Genomic DNA, 12,456 nt, shown 5'->3' with positions numbered 1-12,456 from the left:
AAAAAATGAATGGACTGTCCAAGAGTCATACCACACTAACACTGATTACCAGGATATCAACACAGCACTGCTGCACAAATAATCTGCATATTTAAATCACCAGTTAGTTGACTAGTTATGAGCAGTAAGGACACTATAAAGTATATTAAAAAAAAAAAAAGGTCAAGAACTTTATATTGTACTTTTAGCTAAGGGAATTATAATAAGTACAAAGAAGGTACATGACTATAAAAAGAGGCAAATGAGGGCAGGGATAAAATTAAAAAGTCAAAAATACATTCCAATATGTGAACAAATTAGGTCATTTATCAGAAGTAACCTTCAACTGCTATTTTGCAAATCAACTGGTTGACAGGTACAGTCTGCTGTTTTATTAACTTACATTAAATTACACGTTAATGGAGATGGTCTAAATCATAATCTTTTTTTCTAGTGGTCGCCAATTGTTTTTATTGTTTTTTTGTTGGTTTGTTTTGTTTTCTCCCCAATTTAAGTGTCCAATTATTTTTGTTTAGCTCAGCTCACTGCTACCACACCCGCGCTGACTCGGGAGCGGCGAAGACAAGCACACGCTGTCCTCCGAAGCGTGTGCCGTCAGCCGACCGTTTTTTTTCACACTGCAGACTCACCATGCAGCCACCCAGAGCTATAGCGTCGGAGGACCACGCAGCTCTGGGCAGCTTACAGGGAAGCCTGCAGGCGCCCAGTCAGACTACAGGAGTCGCTGGTGAGCGGTGAGGCGAGAACACCCTGGCCGATCTAACCCTCCCTCCCACCGGGCGGCGCTCGGCCAATTGTGCACCGCCCCCTGGGAGCTCCCGTCCTCAGTCGTCAAAGCAATAGCCTGGACTCGAACTCGCGACGTCCAGACTATAGGACGCATCCTGCACTCTACGTGAGTGCTTTTACTGGATGCGCCACTTGGGAGCCCCTAAATCATAACCTTAAAAACAAATCCTAGCTTTTGATGAAGTCTAGAACACAAAATTGACTTAATATATTATATACATCCATGCTCACATGGGTTACATGTGGGAGGGCTGGTTCCAAATCCAGTATGGAATTGAAATCTGTATCTTTACAAATTCATCAGGGGTCATTCCACACCAACTCAACTAGTACCGTTGCCCGCCTGTCTCAGATTTTCCTAGAAAAATTCATCTGGTGGTTTTCAGACACGCCAAGTTCAGAAACGATAGCCATTATTTTTTTTAAAAGTTCCCCTTCGACCTGTGACCTTGCAAAGGTCAACCTAAAGTGAGAAAGGGCCCTTGACCAGAAAAATCACCCAGGGTGCAATTTAGATGCTACCATCATGTGTAGCACCTCGTTCAACTTGTGTTGAATAGGGCTTTTCAGAAAAAAATACTAGGAGCACCCTACTCACTTCTGGCAAATTGCCAGATGAGGGGTAACTGACGAGTTTTATTCGAAACTTCAGCCTAACCCTTTACCCTGTAGGGGATGTGGATCCTAAAATGTAGGTATTGCTGTGAGAACCTTAGGAACCAGTCTTCCAAATTCTGTGAAAAACTTTTGGTTTCAAGTCCCACTACTGGGCATTAAACCCCCTTGAAATTTGAATGTTTGCTATTTGTACCAAGTTTACGCCGTAATGACTTGCGTAAGGGGACTCCAAAAAATCACCCAAAGATATGTTTGGATAGATGTTAATGAGATCTACAAGCATCAAGCAAAATATATTGGTATCCGATCATCAATTTAGAGTAGCCAATTATTTTCAGGCTCAGCTCACCGCTACCACCCTCGCGCTGACTCGGGAGGGCGAAGACGAGCACACGCTGTCCACCGAAGCGTGTGCCGTCAGCCAACCGCTTTTCACACTGCAGACCCACCATGCAGCCACCTCAGAACTACAGCGTCGGAGGACAACACAGGTGCCCAGCCAGACTACAGGGGTTACTGGTGTGTGGTGAGCTGAGGACACCCTGGCAGACATTATGGTTAGGGACCTGGGTTTTTCACAACTTGTTTTTTAACCTGCAATTCAGTCCTAAACCTCCAGATGTCTGTGTAGCCACTCCAGCTAAACTGATCAAAAGAATAATTAAGTAATCACCCCATAAAATTCTGGCCAATTAGAAAACACCCCCTAATTACGTGGGACAATTATTGCCATTCTAGAAATTGATGTGTTTAAATTAAAAGCTTGACTTGAGACTTGCTATTTTAGAACAAATAGATGCACCAACAAACTCAAATAGCATTTCTTTGAAAAATCACATGCAGCAATATCTACCGGTGTGCTGCAAACTGATGGGTAGAACTTATTTTGAAAGCAGTAACGTTAGAGTTCATCAAATGTAATATAAAGTTATAGAATTTATAAAAACACAGTGTGTTGTTAAAACTTTCCATGAAGTTTTTGAAAAATTGACACATTAATACAACCCTGATCAATGCAGAATAAAACCATGTTTATTTATTTATTTAATTTTGATGCTGACTGTAAATCAGAAATGGAGGGATATCAGCTAAATGCAAAAGAAAATAGTAGTGGAATTTCTTTGACCGAATTTAGCACGAAAGGCTAAAATATATTAGTCAGTTGTTACCAATTCTGTGGATGCTGCAAGAAGTGTTTCTTCATCTGCACACATTTTCACAGAGCAACGTCAATCCTCGAAAGAAGACCGGCTTAACCAACTGACAATGCTTTAGTTTAATAGCAAAATATAATGCACAAGAACTGAGAATGGAATTTTTTTCTTTCATGCAACAAAAGTAACACTTATGGGCTTCTTATGAACAACCTTTTTTTATATATATATTATATTCAAAGAACAAAACCAAACCACTAAAAACAACAGACATCAACACACACAGCTTACATATGTTACAGAATCTATCAAACGCCCAGATTCCAGTAAATGGGCAGATACTGTATCAAGAAAATGTAATTTTTTTTTTTTTTACTAAATGATTTGCAAGTGTAGTGGTAAATTAAAATCTATAAATAATGTATTTACAATTCTCTGAAATAGTATTAAAAAACATCCTTTTAAAACCCTGTTATACATATTGACAGGGATGCAAGAGTTAAATAAATGTCAGTAGTCATCTACAGCGTTCTGTTTACTAATCTGCTAACATGTACTTTGTAGTAATGGGATGAGCAATTAAAATGGTTGAAGTAACGTAATGAGATGATTGTTTAATGACTGATCATCATGTGGCTTACTGTGGAGGTTATTTCTACATCTTGGGGCTGTAGGACTAAATTAAAAGGTAAAAAAGTAAGTCGTGAATCGTGAAAAATGCAGGGCTCCAATTACAGTAAATGCATATTTGATTTTTTTATGTTTTTTTTTGTTGTTGCAATTAGTGAAGAACAAATGGCTTTTGTACATATACTGGTCCTGCTCTTCTGCAAATGTTTTATAGTGGAACTCATACACAAGAATCAATGCAAAAGGGACAACTTATCACAGGGAAGACCCAGAGCACCGAGTTACTTCTGGGAGTTAAAAATGGATCAACTGCTTTGTACATAAACTTGTAAAAAAGAAAATGTACATAACTGGTTTATTGTAACAGTTCAGGACAATTCGAACAATATGTCCTTCTTCAACTGGCTGCAGTGCAGAAGTGTTTTCAAATTAGAATTTTATGAATCATACAGTCAGCACCGCTTTATCGGGACACTTCGGGAGAAGGAAAAATATCCTGAATAAGCAGCTGTCCCAATTAAACAAGAGGCAGTTGAGATGACCTTAGTCAGACTTTTTTTACTCTTAATGAAAAGAAAAAGAATGAAATCACATCACATTATGATCAAATGTTAAATACATCATTTGTCCAAGTTTTTTTTATCCCTAAAAATGCTGACATGACAACTTTCTTTGCAACAGCAGCCTGAGAAACCACAGACGGCTCCTCCTTCTCAAGAGTTCAACGTGGTTTACGCAAGTCATAGCGAATCACGTACTCCCTGCACTGTACTACGTGGCCTGTCTTGCTTTGAAAAGCAATCTCCGTTCATCATTTGAAAATACCCCAATTAAACGAAGTGTCGTCCCAATTAAACAACATAAATTGCATTTTGATTAACTTTCTCCCATAGTTGTATCCCATTTAATCAGCAATCCTGATTATCAGGATCCCGATAAGGCCGCGCCGACTGTAGTACCAAGAATATGCCTATTTGACTCAACAGCAAGCAGGTTTTAATAGAAAACCATACAGCTAAAACTACTTCTAGGGAATGCAAATACACAGGTATGTCAAGGTCTGCTTTCCGGTGAAATAATTGCACTTTTATTTTAATAAGCTGTGTTAACTCTAAATGGTTCTGTCCAGGAAGCCTTTATTTTACAGGTACATGGATCATTTAAAGTGTTTGAAATAATTAGTGCTTAAAATATCATCAATTTTCCTAATATGTCTTCAGGTATAGTGAATAAGCATATAATTATCCAAGCAAGAACAATAAAGAATCATACATGCAGTAGCAGGATATTAAATGGGAAAGGTACTAAATATTAAGCTCCATGAAATTAACCTTGTGAACCCGGTCAGACAAACCAGCATAAGAGAGAAAAGAACCTCAACGGGCACAAGCCTGGAGTTAAATGGCCAAGAGCTTGTGAGAAAACTGCATGGGACACAGTAAACACAGATCTCTGCGTTGCATTGGAAAGATTAAGTGGAACAGTTGAAAAGAAGCTGGATAAATTTGGGGACATCATCTACGCATATGGAAGTGAGAGGTTTGGAGTTGAAAAAAGGAAGGAAAAAGTACAAACTATTCCTGGAAAGTCTAGACGGCAGCAGGAGATTGAACGCTTAGTTAGAGAAAGGAGACAGCTGAGGAACCAATGGAGAAGAGCAGAACAAAGTCAGAAGGAGGGACTCAATCTCTTACAAAGGGTCATAAAAGATAAGCTTGCAACATTGCGCAGAGCTGAGCGCCTACGGAAACGTTACAAAAAGAAGGAGCGTGCGAGAGCTAACTTTTATAAAGACCCATTCAAATTTGTAAAGAAGTTATTCACCAGTGAGAAGAATGGCACACTAAAAGCATCTAAGGTTGAGCTGGAGAGATATTTGGAGGAAACACATACAGATTCAAAAAGGCAGGAGCCTATGTCAATTCCGTCAGACATCCCACCTATCAATCCACCAGAATACCAAATGGAGGACTGTGCACCTAAGTGGAAAGAAATAGAGCAAGCTGTGAAAAAAGCAAGGGCTTCATCATCTCCAGGGCCTAATGGAGTTCCGTACAGAGTGTACAAGAGTGCTTCAGGAGTTCTACGAATTCTGTGGAAATTGATGAAAGTGGCATGGGAAAAACAGGTTGTACCAAGAGCATGGCGCCGAGCAGGTGGAGTCTTTATACCTAAAGAAAAAGATTCTACAAGCATCAGTCAGTTTCGTCCCATTTCCCTATTAAACGTAGAAGGCAAGATTTTCTTCAGCATTATTGCTCAGAGATTGTCAGCTTACCTATTAAAGAACTGCTTCATTGACACTTCAATACAAAAAGCGGGCATTCCAGGTTTCCCAGGTTGCTTAGAACACATCAATGTGATCTGGCAACAAATTCAATCAGCTAAAAAGGAGAGGAAGGAGCTCCATGTGACATTCCTGGATTTGGCTAATGCATATGGTTCAGTGCCACATGAACTACTTTGGGCAGCATTTGATTTTTTCAGTGTACCGATGACAATAACAAATTTAGTGAAAGCCTATTTTGGAGATTTGCAATTCAGTTTTTCAACTTCAGAATTCAGCACTACATGGCAATGCCTAGAGGTTGGAATAATGGCAGGATGCACCATTTCTCCACTGGCTTTTACCATGGCAATGGAAGTAATCATTAGGGCATCAAAATGGGTAGTAGGAGGAGAGCGCTTGGCTTCTGGAATGCGACTACCACCAATTCGAGCATACATGGATGACATGACAACCATGACTACAACAGTAGCCTGCACTAATCGATTATTGGGCAAATTAACCAATAACATTGAATGGGCACGAATGCAATTCAAGCCCACTAAATCAAGGAGCATCTCTATAATTAAAGGCAAAGTAGTAGATAAAACATTCTTCATTAATGGTGAGGCAATACCAACAGTGTCTGAGAAGCCAGTGAAGAGTCTTGGGAGATGGTACGACGGGGATCTAAAGGACACAGTTCGTGTGGGAGAAGTTAGACAACAAGCAGTGGAAGGATTGAAGAGCATAGACAGCTGCGCTCTACCAGGTAAACTAAAACTCTGGTGCTTTCAGTTTGGTCTACTGCCGAGGTTGCTGTGGCCACTGACTGTGTACGAGGTTTCTTTGACGACAGTAGAGAAGCTGGAAGCTTTAATCAGTTCATACATCAGGAAATGGTTGGGAGTTCCACGCTGCCTCAGCAGAGTGGGACTTTATGGTAAAGGAATACTGCAGCTACCAGTCTCTGCTCTAACCGAGGAGTTTAAGTGCGCCAAGGTCAGACTGGAAATGACATTAGTAGAGTCACGCGATAAATGCGTAAGGGAGGCAGCACCTGTGTTGAAAACTGGAAGAAAGTGGGCGGCAAAGAAAGCTGTGGAAGATGCAAAGGCTGCCCTTCGAATTGGTGATATCATGGGGCAAGTTCAGCATGGAAGAGGGGGTCTTGGTTTCAGTTCAACTCCTCCTACATGGCACAAGGCGGCCCCAGCTCAAAGAAGGAAGCTGGTAGTCAACGAGGTGCAAAAGCAGGAGGAGAGGATGAGGTGTATAAAGGCCATTTCCCAGGCCAAACAGGGAGAATGGATGAGATGGGAGAGTGTGGAACAACGCAAGATTGGCTGGCAAGACCTATGGTCAATGGAACAGAGCAGGATCAGTTTCCTCATCAGGTCAACATATGATGTTCTCCCATCACCACAGAACCTAAACCTCTGGGTAGGAGAGGATCCCTCATGTCCTTTGTGTTCATCACCTGCAACATTAAGGCACATTTTGACAGGATGTAAGGTGGCTCTTAGCCAAGGACGGTTTACTTGGCGCCATGACCAGGTGCTGCGATGTTTGGCCTTAGCATTGGAAGACAAGCGTAACATGACCAATAAGTTGCCACCTGTTCCATCAAAACATTACACACAAAAGACAACATTCCTCCGCCCAGGAGAGCAACCACCAAGAAAAGGTGTTAAAACCAATCCTCGCCCAGGACAACTGGAAGCTGCTAGAGACTGGAATATGCTGGCAGATGTTGGTCAACGGCTTATTTTTCCACCTGAGATTGCCACCACTAACCTTCGACCAGATATTGTCTTGTGGTCTGGATCAGCACGCCTTGTTCACCTGGTAGAGTTAACAGTGCCATGGGAGGACGCTGTAGATGAGGCGTATGAGAGGAAGAAACTGCGGTATGCTCAACTAGCCACTGAAGCGGAACAGCGAGGATGGAGAGTTCGGGTTTACCCAGTGGAAGTGGGTTGTCGAGGATTTGTGGCACACTCTACAACCCGGTTTCTCAGAGACGTCGGATTCAGTGGCCAAGAGTTGCGTCGCACAGTGAAGAACTTATCTGAAGCAGCAGAGAGGAGCAGCAACTGGCTGTGGTTGAGACGGAAAGATTCTGGCTGGGGACAGGTAAGTAAGCTGGGCTGAGTTGAGTGGGGGACGGAGGGGGGTGATGCTGGGACGCCAGAATCACCGTCGAGCCCTCTTGAGGTGTCGTGGGCTAGTCGACGAAACACTGAGGATGGAAGGTGCCCACTTGAAAACCCCAGAGATGTACCCTACTTAGCTCAATCCAGACGGTTGTCATGCTGATGCGCTGGGGAGGCCGCACTTTGGTTGATCCCCGGAGCCAGCATCGCAGCCGTTGTGTGTGCTGATGCGCCAGGGAGGCAAAATAAGCTGATCCCTGGAGCCAGCATTACACTTCAGCCATTAACACCAGACAGAAGGATATCTACATCATCATATGGAAGGAAACGTAAATGGATGGAGACGCATATGGATCACATTAGTTTACTGTAAAGCTACGTCTTAGTTGGTGCTTATCTTGGCGAGAGCCGAGTTCAAATCAGCATGAAGTTTTAACATCTACTCTCGTGTAATGGAAATCATAAAGAAGAACAAACCCACCGAACCACCGAGATATGTACCCCCCAGTGCCTGGATACACTCTAGTATTTTCTTCTTAATGCTCAATCTTTTGAGTCCAGATATTTGGATAATAGGAGTTTTCCTTGTATCAGCCATCCTAAAAAACAAAACAAAAACAACTTAATACATTATTTGCAGAACACAAACAGGGAACATACAGCGAAAGTTTCATAGAGTGAAGATAAAATGTTGGGTTCTACTCTTAAACATTGGAATTAAAATAGAAAAATAACTGGATTCCCTAAAACGCTATTCATCCCTTAAAGCCTGATGTGCGCGGTTGTATCAAGATTTATGGCAGAACTGAACATCTCTCTCGTGTATAGAAGGTGCTAAGGACCATAATGATGTCAGGACTTGGCAACATCACAACCAGGGCTTGGGAGTGTAACAACAGGATAGGCACCACAATATCCCCGTTGCCATACCATATGTACCACGATACATGTGATGGTCCCGGTGGGCTACTTATATGATGCATAAGAAGATCAAATTATTATTTAATTAAGAACTATTTTGTTAAAAGACCAAAAAACATGATGATAGTATACATTCATACCAACTATAAAACACACTTGTTCTTCTTTAAAAGCACCACTTGGTCCACCACAATGAGCTATGCTGTGCTTTTGGTCTCTTATGATAAAAAAAAAAGAAAAACACACACTACACATACCTCTATTACGATATATCACGTAAAGGAAATATCACGACTCATCAATACACAATGAATCGTTACACCAGAAACCACCTGGCATCCCTTGAGCTTGTAAAATCCAACAGCGTTAGCTAGTTCATTTTGAGCACATCCTGACTACAAACAGATCACATAATGCTGTGACCTTTAAGCTCTGCAGGTCCCACCTGGTGTATAGTAATAGTATAAAACAAGTGGAGACAGCAAAGTTGAAAGGTCAAAGCATTATATATATATATATATATATATATATATATATATATATATATATATATATATATATATATATATTTGTAAATCAGAAAATATTCAAAAGGAGCCAGCAACATGATTCTACAGGCTCAACAGAAATTGTAACAGAATCACTTCGAATGACTATAAACATCATAAAAACGGATGCGAAAATAATAATAATAATAATAATAATAATAATAAATTTGAATCCACAGTACTTACCTTGCAGGTTGACAATGCACCCCTGGGAACTACTGTACCTGGGTTTCAGCAAATGCGTTCAATCTGTACAGATAAATACAACACAAATTTACCATGATGTGTTTCACACACACACACACAAACACCTACAAGTGTAAAAGATAAGGCAATAAATCCTGCTTATGTTCAGGTAACTAGTCGTGATTGTGTTAAAACTGTTGAATTTAAATTAGAACACGCTCGCTTCAAAAACTACATGTAAACAGAAGAACAAGAAGAACTTTCTCGACCCTGGTCTAGATTTTATTTTTAAAAACACACAACGTCTTATAGGTTGAACACTCAAACAACATGGCTTGTGAAACGTGTCAAGTAAAAACAAATAAAAAATAAATAAAAACTTGTTTTTTTACGTGTTTTTTACGTGTCTGTCAAACACTGTAGTGAAGTTAAATAAACTTGCAAACTTAATACACAAAAGAAAAACGAATACATTTAGTGATACAGTGCTGGAATACTGTCACATACCTTTACTTCTATTTTGAAAACAAGCTGACAAAACAGATACATACGTTGCTAATAATAAACTATGAAACATCAGCGCCAAAACTTTACACAAGTTGCACACATACTGGCATGTGCCATGTTTACAGATAAAGGTAGGGGGGATTTGGGTTTCTTTGGTAATAGAAACCACACGTTTTCCTGTAGACGTCTGTAAATTTAATATAAATCACTAATAATATCACTATAACTCGTATCTATACAGCTTCTTCTTATAGATAATCCAATAAAAAACTATTTTGAAGCTAAATAAATACCACAACACCCCCATTGTCTTGGAAGTTACGTTCTTTGAGCTGTTATTGCAGACTGTACCACTATTATAAAATGTAAAGGTGCAAGTACAGTTATAAATTGAGGTGGTTCTTTTTGTACATTTCACATATATGATATGCCCTATTTATGTATGAAATATTGCTAAAATAACAATTTTGATTACAAACGTTCTGTCTGTTCCATTAACGTATGCATTCATTTATATTAGCTGATTCTTCCTGTTTTTTATCAGCATGGTGCAACCCTCGCTGTCGGAAGTATCTCACGGTTGTTTCCGGCTGGTTGTCAGAGACGCTTTGGTTTTGGTTCGCTGTTTTGTAAACAGAGATTTTTTTTTTTTTAAGTAGTCAGTGCTATTCAATTCTGGACTGAACACGTTCGTCAACTGGTACCACGAACCTATACATCTTAACTAATAAACACTGAGACTTCATAACAATATGTTTGTAAACACCAGACAATTATATAATATGACCCTATAGGTGCGTTTTTCAAATGTAATATGTTACACTTTTTAAAATTTCGGCTGTGATTTGGTTAGTCATAACGAAAGAAGATACGATTATCATCAACCATAGTGAGGGAAGGTATTTAGTTATGGTGAAGACCATACATTTGATGCTCAGAAATTTTAAACTAGTTTATGTGTTAATATAGGTTTAGCATTCTGGATTCAACCTTACAGCGACATGCAGGTATGCGGTGTATGTGTTTCTTACAGTATGAGATGTGATCAACTAAAATACGCTGTTCTGTACGTTAAACCCATGCTTAACATAAGCTACTAGTAACATGTCGATTTGATTCAAGAGATGAAGGGCCTTTGTCCGAGGGAATCGATTCTAGCATGATTCTGAAAAGATAATGATCATGAGGTGTAATGAAATTATATTGAACTAGCTTATGTATGAACTACCTTCTGAGGTCTTATGTCGTTTTTTTTTTTTGTTTTTTTAAATAAAATGTATGTGTTTCCACTACTGAAGTGCACCGGTTCAGTTAATATATCTTTAGCGGTAGCACAAACAGCAGATTTTGTAAATAGTATCATTTCTGGTAAAAAATAAAATAAAAATAAATAAATAAAAACGTGAGGTAAAATCTCAGCAAAAAACGACACAAGCCCTGTTTTACTCTACTGCAGCTAGCCCAAAAGGTCAAATAGGGTTGGGCATGGTGGGGAAATTAGGTTAACATCTGTGGAGTGTTTTTAAGCAATTTTCACACATCTTCCTCTGTCTACACCGCCTTTATCTTTCCAGATTTGACTGAAAAACCCTGGAAAATTGTGGCAGCACCGGTAAGTACTACTGTAGTAGAACTTTATTCAGATAACAGACCTGCTCACATGGTTTGGATACAATGGTGTCATTTGTTATATGGGTCATTCCAGCACGGACCAAAGTCTTGGGAGGTGAATGCTATCACACTCAACTACCCTGGAGCACTCTTCTCAACAACATGGCGTTGATGAGCCAGCCATGTCATTTATTATTAAACTATTTTTAAATACAGATAATGTGTTGCCATTGATCCGCTCTATACAACAACTACTTTAACTGTAGTTACCCATGTATTATTTATATTCTTTACGGATATCTCTGCATTTATCTTACTCATTTAGTGAATGGTTAAACATGTAGTCGTAGGAAACTAAACTGAAGTGTGAACTGGAGATGCACCGATTCTGATTTTGTTTTGGGCCGATTCCGATTACCGATTTTCCAAATCAATAATTGGCAGATACTGATTCTGATATTGTTTTCTTTTTCACTATTAATATTGTAAACCATCACTTGAAGTTGTAATATGACACCTGAAAATGTATTGATGCCTTAAACTGAACGCAGCACAAACACATTTTACTTGCTGTACAAAACGGTAAATAGTAATGTGCATCAAACACACTCATGTCAGACACATAGCCTAACATAAAACACAAACACGGTAACCATTCAGAATAATTTCTACCCGAGATCCTTATTTAAAGCTACAGTTAAAAAATGTAGATGCATGTAGGCTATACACCATGTACACTGGCCTACCGGTATGAAGGTACCAAGAAACGCAGATGATAAAAAGAATCAGAAAATCCCAAGCATACAAACGGTGGTTATGCATAAACAGAACATATTTTCATAAAGCGTTACCATGATTAAAAGTTTGCTGCAACAACAGAAAAAAAGTTACAAACAAGATTGTACCTACCTCGAGCCACCACGCCCATGACAGTGTGCTCTGACCAATGCCGAGTTTGCTTGATTATAGGGAGACCCACTGGCACGGCATGTGTATGGAGATGAAAACTGTGGGTCTGAGCCCCATGTTAAAGTATAACATCACAGATTTGAGACAGAGCTTTTGAATTT

The 12,456-nt window shown here is 39.7% G+C and overlaps 2 protein-coding genes across 11 annotated transcripts in view; one reads left to right on the top strand and one right to left on the bottom strand.

Moving 5' to 3' along the window:
• LOC117403866 (SMC5-SMC6 complex localization factor protein 1-like) overlaps nt 1–10,086 on the bottom strand; it is a 52,395-nt gene extending 42,309 nt beyond the window's left edge. For 2 of the 3 annotated variants that reach the window (XM_058986191.1, XM_058986269.1), the window contains exons 1-3: nt 9,776–10,084; nt 9,269–9,331; nt 8,095–8,212 (exon numbers count right to left, since the gene is read on the bottom strand). In XM_058986191.1, coding sequence (XP_058842174.1) covers nt 8,095–8,211 — 117 coding nt within the window. In that variant the 5' untranslated portion in view covers nt 8,212; nt 9,269–9,331; nt 9,776–10,084. Of the gene's footprint in view, nt 1–8,094; nt 8,213–9,268; nt 9,332–9,775 lie in introns of all 3 variants that reach the window. The other variant, XM_058986232.1, reaches the window with a different exon arrangement.
• Nucleotides 10,087–10,335: 249 nt separating this feature from the next.
• The window catches only part of LOC131697412 (uncharacterized protein KIAA0825-like), a 108,135-nt gene continuing 106,014 nt past the window's right edge, over nt 10,336–12,456 (top strand). For 2 of the 8 annotated variants that reach the window (XR_009307256.1, XM_058986089.1), the window contains exons 1-2: nt 10,337–10,782; nt 11,350–11,387. The gene's annotated coding sequence lies outside the window, so the exon portion shown is untranslated. Of the gene's footprint in view, nt 10,783–11,349; nt 11,388–12,456 lie in introns of all 8 variants that reach the window. The other 6 variants (XM_058985929.1, XM_058985980.1, XM_058985832.1 and 3 more) reach the window with 4 other exon arrangements.

Source organism: Acipenser ruthenus, chromosome 1 (genome assembly GCF_902713425.1).
Source record: "Acipenser ruthenus chromosome 1, fAciRut3.2 maternal haplotype, whole genome shotgun sequence".
In the NCBI taxonomy this organism is placed as follows: Eukaryota; Metazoa; Chordata; class Actinopteri; order Acipenseriformes; family Acipenseridae; genus Acipenser; species Acipenser ruthenus.
This window is presented reverse-complemented; position numbering and strand designations above follow the sequence as displayed.